The sequence below is a fragment of the Zeus faber genome (genome assembly GCF_960531495.2).
Source record: "Zeus faber genome assembly, chromosome: 13".
Classification (NCBI taxonomy): domain Eukaryota; kingdom Metazoa; phylum Chordata; class Actinopteri; order Zeiformes; family Zeidae; genus Zeus; species Zeus faber.
Window position 1 is genome coordinate 31,622,537 of NC_137198.1, and position 20,078 is coordinate 31,642,614.

The window sequence follows — 20,078 nt, forward strand, 5'->3', positions numbered from 1 at the left end:
GTATACTTAATACTACAGTAAGTCAATGTCAAAAATTACAGCAGAGAAATAGCATCATTGGTTTTTCTTAGTATTTTTAGGTTTATGTGCCGTGACAACATTTAAATAGTATGAGTAAATCTATAATAAAACGTATTTTTCCCACACAGTTAATTTATTACATGAATAAAATGTGTATATATAAAACATTTCACGTAAGAAATTCAAGTTCTCTGTGACAGTATGCCGTGACAGTAATAATAATTTTGATTATAATGGCTAAACATAATTTACAGATCACTTGAAATCCTGGGTGTGATATCCCTTATAAATTTGCTTTAATTGCACCAGTTCTCTGAAGATGATCATGCACCACTGCCTTTTTTTAATGTATTTCTTGGTCTCCGCGCAATTACCACCAGCACTCTGCAGATGGTAATAAATTCACTCCAACTGCGTGTGGCCATTAGCGCCAGTGTTTGTGATTGGACGCTTTTTGTAATGAGGCTCATTTGCATAGAAAAGAGCCAATTTTGTGCCAAATGTATAAATAATGATACCAAATTTAAATATGTGCAAATAGCTCTGGCACACTGAGACGCTATTTGTGTGGCAGCGTACTTATCTGTGCAGTTCACCATTTGCAGGTGCTTTGTGAATTAGATGCTTGTTTGCTCAATATATAGTTTTTTTATACTCCTTTACAAATATGTAATATTGTATTCACATTTTGTAGCAACACGCAACTTTTGGCTACATTGATAAGCAAGTTATTTATTTATCAACTCTATCTCTCCTTTCCCTCCTTGGAAAAATATATCAAGAAGCGCATCTCTGCATGTCTTAAAGACACAAATGCATGGATGTCTAGGCACATCTTGAAGCTCAATCTGGACAAGACAGAGCTCCTCTTTCCCAGCTACGAATTTTTGCCACAACGGTGATACAACCTCCACCGTTGTGTCACAACAGCTTATCTTGAACTCACCACCCCCTCCTACTTGCATCCTACCATCCTCTCTCAGAATAAGATGTGCTGACACCCGTCCAATACACCAATACTCCAATACGACCATCTGCCCCTCCATCCTATCCCCTCCACTCTTTTCCAAACCATCTCCCTGGACATCCTGCCCTTCCTTACAGTCAACTCCTCCCTGTCCTCAGGTTATGTTCCTGCTGAATCGCTTTCTGTCTTTCCTCCCAGACTGAAGACCCATCTCTTAAACTACACCTACACCCTAAGTGTGCTGACCAGTCTATCTCATGAGGATCTATGTTCCCTTTACATTCTAAATAACTGTCCTAAAAAAAAAATACAATTCTGCTAGTGTTGCTTATTGCTAGAGAGGTTTAGCTGACTGTGATATGCAGTGGTTTGATATTACTGACAAAATACTTATTGTAGGTTGCTTTGGACAAAAGTTGTGCTAAATGACAAAAAAGCAAGCTACAGCAAGCTGTAAAATTGTACCGGTGATCCTTTGAGCACCTTTGTGTTACACCTTGTTGGAGAATTCTCACTGCATGATTGGTGAGGTTAAACCGCCCACTACAGGAAAACAAAATGAGAGTATTAAAGATATTTATTCTGCAGAATAAAGAGAAAGATGCGTCAAAACAGTGATCTGATCAGTCTGCCCCTGCTTCTGACGAAGAGGGTTTTATACCGATGACAGGTCGTGTGCCAATGCTCAGGTGTCATTTACAAGATTATGGCCCCTCAATCATATCCCCGGGTGTTACCCTCCTACAGTGATTTAACAGTCAAACTCCAGTCACAGATACAATCTTACTGTGCCATAAAACAAACCAAAATGGTCCGTCAAACCCCCTGGGGTTATCCTTATCTTCAAACAAGGTTGAGTGAAGATGGAATGTGACCTGCATTGTTGGAAAACGGCGTCTCTTCATATGACCTGCTGAAAGACTAAAAACCCCAAGGCAATGTGTTTTGAAAGCTACGTAACATACAAAAAAGGCTATTTGTACTATATAAAACATGTGAAAAATCATTCAAAGAATTTATCATCTGCATTTTTCTCTCACAACCTGCAAACTAAGCATTTCTTCTCACCCAACTACCTGCTGACTTCTGTTCCTGCTTCTCTTCTTTCATCATAACCTACTTGTTAGATGGCCTGTTCTGTTGTCTGAAACATCTGATGGGTGGGCAACTCTACATTATCAGAGGTGAGTCTTGGGGCTCCTCTCTCTCTTCTCTGTTATAAGATACACTATAAGATTAGCAAAATGTGTTCTTTATAATGAAAATGTCAATAACCAGCTGTCAGATATTTGAATATCAAATATTCTCTATTTATATGCATATATTCCTCATCTTCAAAATGTTCTCTTTCAAAATCCTTATGAAGATCATAAGACATTTTGAGTTGCAGGTGGTTTTTGGCAGTTAACAATTTTTTTAACACTGTTTTTGTTGTTAATGAAGATGCTTCATAGCAAATAAACAATTAAGAAATCCCCAGCTTTTCCATGCCTGAACCATGAGAATAACAAAAAGCAACAAAAGCTGTTATGTTTAACAGAGAATTGGGGAGGTCGGCATGTCATTCAGTTGATGAGGAAGGCGTTGGAAACCTGCTAAATGAGTTTCTTATTGCTGGTAAATGTTTCTTTTGACATTTTTGTGTGTTGATAAAATTAATAAGTATTTGTTTTTAATATGGACACTGATTCACAAGGAAATTCACAACATCAATTGTGTTATCTTTTTGTATTTCAAACAATTATTTATACAGGTACTCCTCACTTACAGACTGAGTTCAATTCATAGGACCACGTCACTAAGTGAATTGGTAAGCGAGGACCCGTGTTATTTCACGGTAAGGAGGCGTGGCGAGTGTAAACACAGTGTAGTGAATACTGACAGACTGCGGGAACGAGACTGAGACCGAGAATGGTGATAAAATGTATACAGTATATACAGTGTATATAGTATATGTAGTGTACATAGTGTATACAGTATATAAAGGGTGATACGCGATGAGATGCTTGACCCTGAGACGTCGTGGTATTGTACGCAGCGCTCAATACAGACTGGTCAGAAAGCTGGTCATAAGTCTGAATGGTCGTTAAAGAGGTTGGTCGTTAAGTGAGAAGTACCTGTACTGGAAAGGGTATGCAAACACCCTTATCATACGGTGTGTGATTATCATTTAAACACAATTTAGACGCTTAAAGCTCTGCCACAGGTGATTACTGTGCTTAAACGAGTCCAATGGAGAATCAGAATCAGAATCAGAAATACTTTAATTTCTGAGTAAAGGTTTTGGCATTAAAAGAATATCTCCCTTTCAAAAGGGAGAACCTAACAAGACAGCCAGAAGAAGAAGAGTTTTTATGTTATACCATTTATTAAAAAAAACAAAAAAAAAAAACCTTCACAAGCTATGCATTTTTATCAGGTTCTGGCCTTTATTGATTCTGGCTACATCTGCATTAATGTAAGCAGGGCAATATGGTTCTTTAAAGTAAAGAAGGTTGTACATAAACAGCTATAAATGATGGAAACCAGTTAATATGGGTTAAGTAATGTATTATATTACAGATATTTTTGTCGTGTTCTTGTGCATAATTTTTTAATTTTAAAGTGATATTGTTTTGTTGGGCCTTTTCTTCTGTAATTTTTGTGTATGTGTGATTCTTTCTCAGATACATATGTCAAACTTAGCTTGCTGAACTCAATGGGCCAGGAGATGTCCAAGTGCAAGACCTCCATCCGTCGGGGTCAGCCCAACCCTACCTACAGGGAGACGTTTGTGTTCCAGGTGGCGTTATTTCAGCTCTCTGATGTCACTCTCATCCTCTCTGTCTTCAACAAGCGAAGCATGAAGCGCAAGGAGTTGATTGGCTGGATTTCACTTGGTCTCAACAGCTCTGCAGAGGAGGAGCTTAATCACTGGACCAGGATGAAGGAGTGCAAAGGTCAGCAGGTTTGCTGCTGGCACAGTTTGTTGGAGTCTTAGCAGTCAACGAGTAGTGAGGTAGAGAGGAGAAGAATGAGAAGAACCTTATTGAAACAAGACTCATGGTGTGTCTTTAACCCAGCACCTAATTTAATTCTGTTTCTCATTGTATTTGAATAGGAAGATACAAATACAGTAGTGAAACAATGCCATTGATTTTGTTTGTCCAGTGCAGTGTGATTGTAATAACCTAACCCATACCACAACATTTTTGGAGTATGTTCTATATTTGACTCTGAAGCCTCATCTTATTCCTGTCCAAGTCTGGACAGGGTGGTCAAATCTCTAGGCTGTTAAGTAGGCAACATTAAAAGGTTGTCTTGGTAACACATCACACTTCAAGTTAACAGAAAATAGACCTCTTACTTTCATCATCCCCAGCATTCCTTTTTGAAGACTAGTGCCTTTGAAGGCTCTGGTGCTTTGGATGAAGTGGCAGCATACACAATGTTTTGCCTTACTATTTAATCCTTAATCTTTTTCAAAAACTACAAATGCAAACACATACCTGATGGCACATACAGCAAACAGGCATCTGAAATGCATAAGAGCCCATCTCTCAGAACACCAATAAAAACATGGTGAAGTAACCTAAAAGTGTTCATGTTTCATTGGAATTGCAACATTTGCAAAAGGGGGAAAAGTTGGATGAGCAGCTCTGTAGCTTTTCCAGAAATATTTCATTAGCAAACATCAGATAATACATTATTTTGTTGCCTGTTGTGGTACTACAGTTAAGTTTAAATTTAAGTGTATTTGCTTGTAGATACTGGTAACAGGTTCTGTATGAGCTTATGTGAGAAACCATAGGTAGTTGCTGTATATTGTTGTGTGAGCCAACTAAACCAAATTATCGTCTTGAATGTTTATCATGTACCTCATTATGTTTCCTATCTACTTGTGTATATCACAAGCTACTGGATTTTGTTTTTCCAATTTCATTTTTATTTAACAGAAAAAAACAGATGAACTATTAATTAAATACAGCATTGAATGCACATCCTGGACACTTAGACATGACATGAAAAAGGGCAACATTTCTAACTGACGAATCTGAACTGATCTTTTGGAAAAGAAGGACTTGGGGAACAAACCAGTGATGCGTAACCTCTGATTGCTCCTTTAAAATTGGTTGATGGGAGTTTCTGGGACACAGACAGATATCAGGACATTTGGTTTTGTACCAGTTTTCTTACAATAACATGTTCAATTTCTCTGAGAGGCGATCTTTACAAGTTTAGATATTTATGTGTGCGTTTAAAAACTCAGTAGTGGCATACAGTTCAAGGAATCAAGGCATTCTTTAATCAAAACAATGCTATACTTGAGACAAATCAACTCATATTGCAAGGAAATTGAAAAGCTAGAGTCCTATAACTTATTGTAGCATTATGGGTAGCTTTATCAAGATGGCCTCCTCCACCTGGTTGCCAAGTTATTTTCCGAAACAACTTGACTACAAGGTGGGAGTTACGGCAAAACCCAGAAAAAAAGGTAAGGAAGTTTTATTGTTTGTTTGTATTGTTTATTTGTTCTGAATTACTTTCATTTTTATTTTGGAATGTTCACATAAGCCCAAAATACTGATTACTTTCAGAATTCACCTTGAAGGTTGATATCGGCCACGTGGGCATATATCAGTGTACATGGCAACACCCTCAGATCCCACAGTCAAACAGCTACAAGCACAATTCAAAACATTAATGTCAGAATGTCTTAGAAGGTATTCTTTCTGGACTGAAACCTGGGTAAAAGTTTGAATTAAAAGTGTATAACTGAATACTTGCAAAGGAGGAAAATCGGACTATGACCTATTTGAAATTGTAGCATTCTGCAATTCAACCACATTGAAATGGTTGCTATTCTTTGAAATTTAGATTCCAAAATTTTCCAGCATTTAATTGTGTGTAATGAGCAACAAAAAAGTGCCAAGCAAGAACAGAAATTACACCTCATACCTGGCCAGTAGGCGATTGTCAATAGCTCAATTTTATTTTTCAAAATGAATGTTTCAGTTTTATTAAGATATCTTATCTTATCCTTATCTTTTTAAACATATCCTTCTTATCCTTATCCAGTGTGTTCAGAAAATGTAGAATTATCTCAAAGTATTAACGGCAGTTTCCAGCATATATTTTTATTTTACTCGTGGTACGTTTTCCACCAGGCTTCACGATTGTTAAAGCAGATGTAAAGGTCGTTTTTTCTTTGAGTGTTTTTTTGCTGCCCTTCCAATGTGGTGGTTTTGGTGCCATACTTGTTTCCATGAGAACATTTTGTTTGTGAGTGGATGTAACTGTCATTATTTTTCTTTTTTTGGGGAGGGGCATTCATTCAGTTGTTATGTGTCTATGATTTGTGATAAAAAGCCTTTAAACCTTATGTCAGAATTATTTTATATTGATTATTTGAAATTGCTTAAATGTATTGAAAGTCAATGTTTCATATCCATATTAGGCTCTGGTATAAAATAGCAAATAATATATATAAAAAAAGTGCTACTGTACCTTTTTTCTGCAGATGCTCATGCACATCCTGTTCGGAGTCTTAAAAAACTTTTACCTACAAGTAATGAACATAAGTACAGTACCAAAGTAATGCGATTCACTGACTTTTGAATGAGTACACTTCTTTAATACTGTAAAACTGCCTGGAGTTATTTCCAAGACACTCTCTTATTAAACAAACAGCGAACCTTTCAAGTTTGTGGTGAATCAACATTTTTAAAATACATGGAGTATAATGTACAGGCAAAGTTCTTTTACTTTACTACATTTCCTGGCAGAATTGTGTCAGAAAATGTATCATGTACATTGTAACTTAAAAGTAGTCGGTGTGAAACATGTCAGTGGGTGGCAACTGGCCAGCTACTGGATATGCAGTTTTACTGTATAGTCAAATTGAAAATGCCATGTAAAGGCTGCATCACACGCTGCAGACCTCTGGCCGCAACTTTGCACCACAGGCGAAAGAACTGCTGCCAAAAAAAAAAAATGGAAAAGAAAATGACCAATTAGCATCAACTGGTGGTCTAAGCAAATTAAACAAAATTACACAAAACATTTGTCCCATACCCCAAAAATTTGCAATCAAAACAAATTCAAAAATTAAAACTTAAAATAGGTGAGGCAGGTAAATTCAACATATTTTAGAAAGTAAAAATGATAGCATACAGGAGTCTTCTGCGTGATGTTATCAAATTTTAGCATTTTAATCAATCTTAGGAATACTAAAGGACATTTTGCAAGTGCCAAAATATACACAAGGCTTTATTTTTAAAAGATGGTAAGTATTCCACTATGTAGAATATTGCATCTCCTATAGGGCATATGATGTTCAGGCTTCATCGGGTAGACAGTTGGTTATTGACAGGTGTGTGTGGTAGGAGATTGTAAGGGGTGGAGATGGGCAGATTGTTATTCTTAGGCTGTCTTCTTGCAGACATGAATGAAGTAACATGGGGCATTGCTTTGGCCGGGGTGGTAAGTCTGAAAGTCTCCATAGACGCTGTGCTTCATCTTGCCCTGGAAGGCTCCGGTCAGAAGAGATGTGAAACTCTCCAGACAGTGAGGGTAGTAGGACAAGCGGAATTTACTGTAGAACAATACACCAACACTGGCAAATTAGGAATCTTTCCATGACAATATTCATCAACTACATCGAATAGTATGAGGTGAGGCTTATTAGATATTTAATCCAACAGCAGAATATACAGCAGAATTTACAGGGATGTTGGAATATAATTCAAACAGTGATTAATGATTTAACTGGAAAACTTTTACAGGAAAGCCATTTCAGTTAATTCCTAATTAAATCCCTTTCTCCTGTACAGAACATCTGAGTAAGTGCTATCAAGTTACCTGACTTCAGGGAGATCGTGGACTTTAGCTTGTGGCACCTGAATAGTGTAGTCCAAGGTGATCATATGGGGCTTGTTGTTGACCCATAATACTGAGGTCGAAATGTCCTGAGTCAGGTCACTCTGTAGCATAACACACAAACAATTAAACGCATAAACAAAGCACAACACACAAAACAAAGGAACGAGTATCCAGCTGCTCACCTGCAGTGATGAGTGCAAGGCAACGGTGATGAGAGCAAATGAATATACGGTTTTATCGGGGTTGGGGGGGACACACAGGTTCTTTTGGAACAGTACAGAGTGGGACAGTCCCTTACCTCAGTGGTGTTTAAAAATGTTGTTTCATACATGCAGGAAACAAAGAAAATAAATACATCTAAATTAAAAAGACAGGCACAGGAGCCGGCGCGCACCACTGTCTGGAGGAGAAACAAAAGAAACTCCACTCCACTTTTTTTGTTGACCTGTCCCTCAAAGTCTCTGCACGGGCATGTAGAGCAGGGAAGTGAGATCCCGTCACCATTGGTTACTCGACAGCTCTGAGGGTAGAGGGAGAAAGCCTCCGCCCCCTCTCTACCCCTTCGCTCCAGTTTCAGAATACCGTAAACTACACTTACACCATTTCAATGCTCTGATTTTTCCTGGCAGATAAAAAAACATTAAAAAAAACGTCATCAACGTCAATAGATCGACAGTAGTCCATCAACGATTTAATCGTAAATCTGCCCAAGCCTAGGACGCATATAAAATGCTTAAATGGGAAAAAATAAATAATGCCTGTCGTAAAAAATATAATTGTAGAAAATGTCGTGTTTATAACACACATGATTACATAACACATACTGTATAATACTCCCTCCCACTGGGGTGACAAGATCAGGGTATTTCTTCTGATTTGCTATTTACGCGATAAAGTATGAATGAATACACATTCATATTGCAGGTTACATCAGTTAAATTATTTTATGTTGTTGTTAAGCAACTAGCATGCTACTACTAACTAGCATTATTGGAACCTAGCTTAAAAACAGTAAGCAAATAACACTGTTAACCTTGACATTGGGTGTGTAATATTCACAATTGCATGCACAAATGCATGCACAAACAGAGTGCACAAATTAATATTTGTGCACTCTTTGCAAACAGGAAGTTGAACAGAATGGTGAATATGCAGCCACCAAACTACTTGCCCATCACTGCTGACTGGACAGTAGTTTAGTCAGACACATATTCACCATTTTCAATAAATGGACAGGAGCTGAAAACGTCCTTTATATAATGTTTGCAAAGGGAGCACAAATTAATTAATGCACACAATTCATTGATATTAAAAGTTCTATTCATTGTGAAAATATGGTAGCACCGAACGCCAGTGTCACTTGTTTTAAGATAGGTTCCAATACCGCAAGCTTGCCAGTTACTTAGTACGAGCGGCTTATGGTCATAATACCAGAAATGCATCATCCAGGTCGAAAAATTTTAACGCATCCGGACCCCTCGATTGAACCCAAAAGAGCAGGTCGGAGCTTTTTGCACATTGTTTACGAAAATGAATGACTCAGTTGCTATCGTTTGAATCCAACAGGGGATGTTCTGTGTGTGGGAGTCTGCATGTTCTCCCTGTGTTCATGCAGGTCTTTCTGTGTGCTCCGGTTTCCCCAACCCCCTAAAAGACACGCAAGTTAGTGTGGGACACTTCTGCCGATGCCCCCCGACCGATGCATCGGTCTGGAGCTGGTCTCCGGGCGCCGCTACTTGGCTGACCACTGCTCCTAGATGCATACGATAGTCGGAGGGGCAAAAGCGGAGAAATAATTTTCCACCAGAGGGATTGACAAAGTATATGAAATGAAAATAAATCAAACCATTCTATGTTATAGCATGACTCAAAACAAATTCATGAAGATTGGAGCATTGGAAGCATTGGTTATTTGGAAAATGGATATTTTTAGGTTTAGGCCAAGGATGGATTTGTTTTAAAGATGGCTTTGGTGTGGTGAAGGTATGGGTAAGGATCTGCCTTTCTATAATGACTTCAGGTGAGAGAGGCGAACAATCGGCACTAAATAGTCTGCCCATTACCCGTTTTTTCAGACACAGCAACACGCACCAACCTACGTTTCTTCATGCGATGTTCATGCAGTGCAGCAACCGACCTTATAATAGATGTTCTTGCCCTGCGGTGCCCGACCGGTCTCCAGAATGTAGTCGTAGTTGCGGTGATCAATGATAAGGATACCGCCTGGTCTCACCATGCCAGCAATGTTCTGAAGGGCCAACTTCTGATCACTCTGGTCCCCTGAGAGCAGAGCACCCCCCGCCCCCAACCAAATGATGACACACATATCCACTAGCTTCAAGGAGTCTATTATAGTGAATGAAACACACATTTCTTATGTGGTGCATTTTTTTAAATAAAGATCAAATTTACAAAAAAAACAGCACAATTAAATAGCATCACTCGTGCACCTTTGAAGTCTGGTAAATGGGCAAATGAGTTGCCGAGGCAGATGACAGCATCAAAGCCGGTCCCTGGTTTGGGAATGTCCTCTGGTAAAGTCAGCCAGTTGGCCTCTTCGATCACTTAACAGAAAACAAACAAAGGTCAAACACAGAGATAACTCGTGCTTCCGAGACTCAACACTCAAAACGAGGAGATATCAGTGATGGGAAGTGATTTTTGATCTTCAGGTTTCTGGAAGAAAATGCCAAAGGAATTCCATACCCCATTGGTCAAAGGCTGGCTCCTTTCTCCTCTCCCACCTGGATTTCAGCGCATACTTGAGCATTTTATCGCTGGCATCCACACTCACCATCTTGAACCCCTCCTCAACCAGCATTATGGAATCAACTCTACAAAAGACAAAAATAAAAAAATAAAATTTTTAGTCATTCTAAATTATTTGGATTTTTCCTTTGGTACTATTCTTACTACCCTGGTCTCAGTAGTACATATAATAAGTAGTATAGTAAATTATAATAATAAAAGTAATAATAATACATTAACACCTTGCTTATATTTATCCAATGCTTCCTTCTCCACCATAAAAAACTGGTCGTCATACTGGCAGTTGGAGATTTGTCATTGTCATTTGAATATTCTTTTAAATAAATATGTTTTTTGTATACATATACAGCTGCTGTTACTGATGGACATGGCATCAGCAATCTATGTCATGGGCAAGTTAAAGTCAGAGGAGTATCCCTTAATACAACAGCAATAATTGAAACACATTTTCTTTTTCAATGTGCATTCACAACAGTGAACACCGGTCGCACCAGAAACTGGAATTGAGCAGATTAATATGTATGCAACTCGGGATTAAACTGGATTTTGTGGAGCGGATTCAGGGATCAATGGGTTAGAAAACACTGTACGGTGTAGTGCCCATTGGAGGCGCTTTCGGCAGACAGGACAGGGGACAGCAGAGGCACTCTGACCGGTCTGCGGCTATGCAGCAAGCTGCAATGCACTGTGTGTTCTGACACCTTTCTATCATAGCCAGCAATAACTTTTTCAGTAATTTGTGCCACAGTAGGACCAGACGGGCCAGCCTTCTCTCCCCACGTGCATCAATGAGCCCATGGACGCCCGTGACCCTGTCGCCATTTCACCAGTTGTAGTTTCTTGGACCACTTTTGGTAGGTACTAACCACTGCATACTGGGAACACCCCACAAGACTTGCCATTTTGGAGATGCTCTGACCCAGTCGTCTAGCCATCATAATTTGGCCCTTGTCAAAGACACTCAGATCCTTACACTTGCCCATTTTGTGTGTGTGTATGTGTGTATATATATATATATATATATATATATATATATATAAAAAATAAAGTAACAGAAGTGTGCTGGCTTCATTATTAAAAATACTATTACTTGAATTGTATTGAATTAAATGGTTTGAATTATTATGTGTATTGAATGTGGCCGCCTGTTACCTGTAGTCCACAGAGTCCTGCGTCACAGTGCCTTTGTGGAAGGAAATCACTCTGTGTGGGAGTTCCCAACAACACGGTTCAATTATAACCGATTAAACACAGCATGTCCCTCAGAGACATTTCATCAAGTTTTTAAACTTTTGGGACAAAAATAAAATGCACATATGTTTGTATGCTATGACTGACTTGAATGCCGCAAAATAAGGAGGGACACGGCTCCGGGTAAGATGCGAACAGAATCTGTTTATTTGCCAAAAAGGCAAAAGAGACAAGATATCAAACAAAAAGCCCCACTGACGTCAAGCAGGTAAAATGACACACACGCAGTTTGCAACAACTACAGAGCGATGGAGTAGCAGGCAGCTTGCACGATACGAATGGGCGTTCAGAGCCATAACCTGCACATAACAAATTGGATGATAATGTCACAAAGCGCCCTACTCAACAAAATAATCTCGCTTCACCACCCAACTGGAAGTTTGAGAACCTTGGCATAACAATTAGTGGTCCAGCCTGAAAAGAGGTGTGCTGGCTTCATTATGAAATTCTACTACTACTACTACTACTACTACTACTACTACTACTACTGATGATGATGATGATGATGATAATAATAATATAGCTGCAGGTGGCAATACACAGGCTTACCTAGTCATGCTAGGTAATATATTAAAGGTTTACGGTCTTTCTTTAATCGCTCTCCTTTTGCGGGGATGGGGGCCGCGCCGGGCTCAGGTTAGGAGGGGGGAGAGTTCGAGTTCAAATAGGTGTTTGAGGAAGACCCACCGTGTCAGCTCCGGGGGACCTCATAATCGCTGCACGCTGCCGGCCAGAGACCGCGAGAGAATGGAGGGAGCACTGGCGCTCCTGCTATACGATTGTCTGTTCATGTCACATGGTTGTTTCTCTACTCTGTACGATTGGCTGTTTGTGTCACATGTTTTGTATAATGCAGCACAAATTACAATTTTCCGAGTTTTATTAAAATGCAGTACCGGCTCAAGCGGTCTGTCTAGATGTCGTACTCGCAAGTGGCTGGAGGGGAATGACTTCCGAGAGACAAGGCTTGAACTTATATGACCTTGAATGATGATGTCACAAAGCGGCCTGTTCCTGAAACGAATGAATCCCGACAGTTTCACATATTTCTGCTCCAAATGTAGTATATTGATCCAAGTCGAACGACAAGAATTCTGAAACGTCCTGGTTCTAATGAGACCTCAACCATGTCTGTGCATACTGCCGTTTTTGTGTTTCAGATACTTTAGCCCAAAATACACTGAGATTAAAAAAAACAAAAAAAAAACGGGAATCCAGCCTTGCGAGCTGGACACCTAATAAGAACAATAATATAAAAGAAGTGTGCGAGTTTCAGTATTAAAATATAATGCTAATAATAAGTTATAATAATAAATTCACAATAATATTATTCATAAATAACAGGAATAATAAATAATTATATATATATATTCATACGTGTGTGTGTGTGTGTGTGGACTCCATTATTCAGCTTAGCCGAAAGAATAGGCCCAGTTTTCGTTTGTCCCATGGACGTGGCTCTCTCTAGATCTAGAAAGAAACAACGATATCAAAACCCTATCCTGCATCCATACACCTGCGATCTCGGACGCCGCGTGACGGAAATGTGGGATTCCGGGTTCTGTCCAGTCAGCCGTTCGACCCTTCGTTATTTACCCTGTTCCGCAGGCTACGTCCAGCACCGTCCTCACGCCCTGCTCTTTCAGCAACGACAGCAACCAGATCTTGTATTCCTGCGTTCGGCTCTGCGTGTCTCCAATGTACAGCTGCCAGACCTTAGCAGCCTTGCCGTCGGCGTACTGGTCCGGAAGACCCTCGGCAGCGACACCGAGAGAACGCGTCCGAAAAACACTGTCCACCGACATCTTCCTGGAATACGGAGAGTGACCCTGCTTCACTGGATAGATGACTGGCGCTGACTTGTTTTTCTATTCTTCCAAAAGAAACAACTGAGTTATTGATACCATTTATACCACGAGCAGCAAGAGTCAAACTTTAAGCCAATGACACGGCGCTGTAGCCTTACGCCTACCTTTCTATTGGAGGAAACGGATAGTGACGTCACCGTTTCCGCGTTGACGTCGACAGGCGTCCGCGTCTGCAACGCGACACACCCCGGAGATAGATACGTAAGCAAAAATGTTGAAATTCCTCTCCTAAAAAAGCATATTATTATTTCCCGCTACACAGAATTAATAAAAGAAACCCCTTTATTTGATCCATTTTATTTATGTTATTATTTTATTATCGTATGTTATTAAATATTTGTATTTGTAATTAACTTGCTTTTAATTGTATTACATTGTAACTTCTTGTTCCTTTATCATCCTTACACGTTGTTCGACTGTTATTATATAGGTAATACCTGATTGTGCAACAATCAACAATGCAACACCTATAACATTTAAATAGATAAAAAAAATATAATATTGAACTTTGATTTGTATAGCACACGGGAAAGGCTCCTAAAAGTGCATTAAAAATTGACAGAAAGTCAACAAAAGGAATCTTAAAAGTTTGTGCTTGTATTTATTAACCGTGAACATTTAATCATTGAGCCAGGTGAACTCCCCTCTTATTGATTGGCTGCTGCTCCACTGACCCCTCATCACTGGAGAAGGGTTGGCTTGTTCAGACAGAACCGGTAGCATCTGGGTTGTGATGGTATCAACCACTACCTACTGTTAGTACACGTGTACTCAAGGCTACACAGGGGGCACAATTGGTCATATTGTGTTGTTGTGCGTTCCGATAAACACATTTAAAATATCTTAATATGTAAATTCTTGGAACACTTCTGGGTTTAATTTGATATCATTTCTTTTTTTTTTTACAGTTGGAGGTCTTAATCTGAATCTGGCATTGACTGCAACATTTTGTTTTATATTTTTTTACAGACCAGATAGAACCAGAGATTGAGAAGCAGAGAAGCATATACATCACAATATCCCCTTTGGCCTAAAAAACTGGGCATGCGTTCTTATAATTGGGTTTTAATTGGCTTATTTTCATACAAATCAGTCCATCCAGTCGAAAAGACATTCTCAGAAGTCTTTACACCACAAATGTTTATTGCAACATAAACCAAACATTACTTTAATTAAAGAATGTGTGTTACAGGCGTTCCTCTATGTGTGAAAGAAGGGCGGCAAAGCTACATTCATGAAAATAACATAAACAACTGGGAAAATGTAGGATCAATGTGCTATAGTAGCGGTTTTCGCGATCGGGTCATAGATCATCCGTAATCACAGACTGGTATAATTTCTCGAGATGCGGTTCCAGAACCGGAGACTCCCAGTAGTATCCCTGGACGGGGGTCTTTTTCTCGGCTTTTTTCTTGGAACCACCGCATCGAAATATGACTATAACCACAGTCACTGACAATAGAAGGACCAGAGGAACGATCGTCCCAATCACACAGCTCAACACCTTTGTGTTGAGCGCTTTGCCGGTGCTTTTCCCCGTTGTGAGATTACCTTGCGCATCCTGCGCAACGCTCACAAAATCGAACGCAGGCGCAAAAGTGTGCGCCGACTCGGTCCGGAGTTCATCGGTGATTTCTTTTTGTCCTTCGGCTGTTACTTCCATTATATCTGACCTGTTTAATAGCGCAGGTGTACGCAAATCCGTCGGGTCGGGTGCGCACGTCAACCCGTCGCCATTCAGATGGAAGTTCTTCGGACAAGCGCAAAGGAAACTACCCAAAGCATTTGCGCATTTGTACTCGCACCGATCGATAACACATTCGTCCGTGTCTATGCAAGAGTGGCCGTCCGTCGATAAGGTAAATCCAGCGTCGCAGTGACAAGAGAAGGATCCCAGAGAGTTCAGGCAGCTCTGAGGGCATCTGGACTCTGCGCACTCGTCCACATCGCGGCACTTTCCGTCCACCATCTCGTATCCATTCCTACACACACACTTGTAGCTACCATGCGTGTTAATGCAAATATTATCCCCGCAGGCGTCGGTCACGCATTGTTCGATATGAGTACAGTTCTGTCGGTTGTCACTGAGTTTAAAACCCGGCGGACAGACGCAGGAATAACCCGACAACCCTAGTTCGCACCGGTGTTCACATGCGTAGTTTTCGCAATGGTCTTTTAAACGGCAAGAGAATTGATTCTGGCCGAGCTCATAGCCTTCCTTGCATGAGCAATGCGTGTCGTCCCCGACCTCAAAACATAAATGTTCACAGCCGCCGTTATTAAAAGCGCAATTTAGTTTTCCTGAAGTCGGTTTACAGAAGGGACCCGCATTACTCCACCTGTAGGAGTTTCTACTAGATCTGCAAACTGAGTGTTCAGAGTCATGATCATCACAGAATATATCAGCAAAGGTCCCAAGTGGCAATGACTTCATGTCGGTTTGAAGTGGTTTTGATGAGAATGGGGCAGTGTAGTTTATCTGCCCAGGTCCAGCCAGAACCAGAGGTTTGCACATACCCTTGAAATGAAACTTGCACATGTAAAATGCAGAGCCCCTGCAGCCCCCAGAGACCCACTTCAACATATTCTGACCTGATAACGTGTAACTGATCTTGACACATCGTTCCTCTGTACATGTACTGATGGGCTCTTCCCCCCAGTTGGAATAAGGAGTTTCTTCACTCAGTGTCACCCATTTAAAACCCCTGAGTGTCCTCTCAGGCAAAACACAGTCCCCCTTGTGCAGTTTCAACCCTATCCAAAACTTGAGAACACTCCTCTGATGTCTTTTGACGAACTGAGAAAGAATCGATCCGAACGCAGCCTCCTCTGTCTTGTCCTTAATAGTCACCATGTAACCACCGTTGTCAATGCAGTTCAGACGGGCGCTGTCAAAGTTCACTGTGTCCATATTCAAGGTAAAACACGTGTTTGATGTACACAGTGTCGTGTCATCATCAGTTCCCCTTGTCAAACTGCAGGTACTGATGAACTGTGCAAGAAAAAACAGCCGCATCGTTGCCCAAGTTGAAGAAATGGACTGAAATCCTAATAAATGCGACAAGTCCTCTGTGCCCATTCCTTACCAACATACAAGCAAAGGTGCATTCAAAGGAACAATAAAGCTGCTTTATCCTGTTATGCACACAAACTGTGGACGGAAGTATTATTTAGCCTATGGGTTTTTATCTGACCAACGGCCAGTTCCGTTCTTGAGGAAGCACAAAACAATGGCCTTTCCTTTGCTTTAACTTTTTCCCCAGAGGTCTTCACCCGCTTTTGAACAAAAACATGTTCGATTTGAGATTAAATTTAAGGTCTTCAATTGATTTAAAAAACGTACATTATTTACAATGTATTTCTTCCATTACAGATGTCTAACATGTGTATGGATAAAAAACCCAAAACATTCTTATGATGTTTAATGGGATGATTTTTTTGGGTTGGGGATATTAGCGTCTCCTATCCAATCCATTGGTTGATACTTGGTGTATTGTGTATGTAGATGGTAACTTTGATATTCATTGTTCAGAGGGAAAAACATATATTCATATACAGTATATACTATATATATATATATATATATATATATACACATATGTAGTTAATTTAGTAGTAGTTCAATATTTCTGAAAGACTTTTATGGAGTATTGCTCTCAGATAAGAGGTTATGTCCAATTTACAGTATAATGTATATTTTCAATGTACTTTTTTACTATTACACACTATTACACACGTCAATAAGTACCAACATGTAATAAAGGGCTGTCAGTGTGTTTCTCAGTGCTGATTTCACTTCCTGTGTTCCAAAAGACATGCCTCAACTACAATGGCAGGAAACTACTTCTTATTTAGCCCCTAACTTCACAAATGTACAATGGTTCAGAAACTTCACTTACAAACCGACCAGACATCTTATTCAACATTTGAAAATTTCATACATATATTTCCAACTTTTATTATCTATAAAGTTATGTATTTATATAATACAAATATCATATCGCTTATATTTGTGTTTACCGTGCACAATTATCTCAACACAAAAATGTGTCAGTTTTTTGCATTTATTTACATGTTGTTGAATCTGTTCACAAACCCCTTTGGGTGTGTGGCTTATGTTGCATTTGTCTACAAATACAGTGTTCAAAGGCGAAGAATTGCAGGTCTCTTATTACATAGCCAACTTTTTTTTTAAATACTCTATTTATGGAATTTTACAAACCTAAGACAATAGAAAGGAAAGGAAGAAAGAAAAATAAATTAAAATTTAAGGACATGGTGAAAACCACGCTCTTGTCCCCACCCTGCACCATTCCTAAACCCCATCCCATAAGAACGAAAATATTCAGCAATAATTACTTACGCCTATAAAGAAACATTAACACAGAGACATGGGGGGGGAAATTCTCTTCCTTTTATTGTGCTATTAATATATTTAAAAAATATATTAGTATGCCATTATAGTGACCATCCTACATTGCAATGATATAGACAACAGTTATGATCACAAGCATTTTGTCATTGCAACCATCATCAATGGCACACCTTTTGTAGTCAAAGCTACATTTTTCTTTTCTACATAGAACATTAGATTGTGTTCTAGTCTGGTGTTGTCTGGAATATGTCACCTGGGGAGAGGTAAGTCAGGATAGGTTGTCATATCTTAATGGTATTTAGCTTCTCTGATATATTATAACAGACATTTCCATGTGATGCTAGGAGGTGATATTTCTTGAGCAAAAGAGGCAAAATTGTTGTCAACATACAGGTCTCTCTTACAGTAACTCTTCTGATACGTTTCCAGGACTGGAAGGTAACTGTGAAGCGGGGAAGGTGTTGACTCGACTCCTATTGCAAATAGGAGTCGAGTCTGAGGTATCTGGGTGAGAAACAGTTGTCCTAATTTGGTACCATATACTCAAGGAGTTTTTAATCGTGAAGTTATTGTTTAAAATTGCAATGGGTTGTTTGGGAATTGAGAGAATCTCAGGAGTGGTAAATGTGGTGACTTTGAGTATGGGGTGGGCAGCATTATTGCATGTCAAATGATTATCTGTTTTCTTTTGTGAAGTGCTTATAAATTAAATGGTTGGTGTGGAATTGTGTGTAGTGAAGACCTATTGGAGCTGTGATTGATTTTCATGTTTTGATTTGCATAGCCTTTGTGCCACCAACAGTATATTTCACAAACATCTCTACTTGAACAATTGAAGGGTAACTTTCAAGTTGGCATACGCAGTGAATTAATGTGTAGGGAGATTATGGAGCAATTTGATGTAAGAATTATTTTAATTTTCCTTAACTTAGAATTACAGCTGGTCTTATTTTTGTAATGCAATTATTGCTTGTTTGTGTCACAGATTTGTGATCTTTGTTTAATCAGTGTATAATTTTGGTGTTGTCCTTGAGGTGTATCCCTTGTTTTCCTTAGTCTTCTTGTTTTCCTTAATAGTTTCACTGTATTTTTTTATGTTTCTTGTATTTTAAGTCTGCAGTGTTGTCTTCTCTGTGTCAGTTCGTCTTGTCTCTTAAATGCCAGTTTGTGACCTTGAAAGTGTATATTTGTTAGTTTTGTTAGTTTTCCAGTTAGATTAGATTCAAGGCCTGCCTTTTTTACTGCCTGTTCTTCTGTTTGTGATATATTTTAAATACAATTCTCCTGCTTTTTTGAATTCTAATGAAATGTTATTGTCATTGACACAATGTGCAGGCACATTGAAAAGAGGGGTTGCAGCTTCACCAAACGGTGCAGGGGGGGGCACATTGGGTCATACATTGTATAAAATAAGTGCAGATAAAAACACATTTGTGGTAGAGCTATGCATATAGAATTGTAAACATGGCAGAAGTGCAAAAGTAGAGTCATTAAAGGAAGGAGGGGGTCGACGGGAGAGATCAGGTGTGGTAGAACATGGAGGGAAAAGGGAGCTTGTGTGTTGTAGGGTTCAGGGGGGGTGAGCTTGTGTAAGTGGTAGAGTTCAGTGGGTAGCCAGGTTCAGATGGTTAACAGCTTGGGGGAATAAGCTGTTTTTGAGCCTGGTAGTGCGAGCTCTGAGGCTCCTGTAGCGCCTCCAGAGGGCAGGGGGGAGAACATGTTTTGGTTGGGGTGGGTGGGATCTCTGCTGATGCTGAGAGTGTTTCTGGTAAATCTATTTCATGGCTGGGTGCTGGGTATTGGTGATATGCTGGGTCGCCCTGATGACCCGCTGCAGGGCTTTCTGGTCTACTGATGTACAGTTACCGTACCACATTGAGATGCAGCTGGTCAGGATGCCTGTAGTGGTGCAGCAGTAGAAGTTGCAGAGTATTTTGGGAGAGGCAGGCTCTCCTAAGGAAGCACA

At 39.7% G+C, this 20,078-nt stretch overlaps 3 protein-coding genes across 3 annotated transcripts in view; 1 reads left to right on the forward strand and 2 right to left on the reverse strand.

Moving 5' to 3' along the window:
* LOC307238962 (synaptotagmin-14-like) overlaps positions 1 to 4,406 on the forward strand; it is a 44,710-nt gene extending 40,304 nt beyond the window's left edge. The window contains exons 6-7 of the mRNA XM_080012127.1: positions 2,116 to 2,172; positions 3,655 to 4,406. Coding sequence (XP_079868253.1) covers positions 2,116 to 2,172; positions 3,655 to 3,968 — 371 coding nt within the window. The 3' untranslated portion in view covers positions 3,969 to 4,406. The remainder of the gene's footprint in view (positions 1 to 2,115; positions 2,173 to 3,654) is intronic.
* Positions 4,407 to 5,250: 844 nt separating this feature from the next.
* Positions 5,251 to 13,789, reverse strand: gnmt (glycine N-methyltransferase). Its single transcript, XM_080012409.1, has 6 exons — positions 13,466 to 13,789; positions 10,556 to 10,683; positions 10,300 to 10,413; positions 9,987 to 10,129; positions 7,829 to 7,950; positions 5,251 to 7,562 (listed from the first exon to the last, which is right to left on the reverse strand). The coding sequence occupies exons 1-6, from the start codon at positions 13,672 to 13,674 to the stop codon at positions 7,391 to 7,393; spliced, it is 888 nt and encodes a 295-aa protein (XP_079868535.1). The 5' UTR covers positions 13,675 to 13,789; the 3' UTR covers positions 5,251 to 7,390.
* Positions 13,790 to 14,934: 1,145 nt separating this feature from the next.
* cd93 (CD93 molecule) lies at positions 14,935 to 16,828 on the reverse strand. Its single transcript, XM_080012357.1, has one exon. The coding sequence runs from the start codon at positions 16,814 to 16,816 to the stop codon at positions 15,041 to 15,043; it is 1,776 nt and encodes a 591-aa protein (XP_079868483.1). The 5' UTR covers positions 16,817 to 16,828; the 3' UTR covers positions 14,935 to 15,040.
* Positions 16,829 to 20,078: the final 3,250 nt, after the last annotated feature.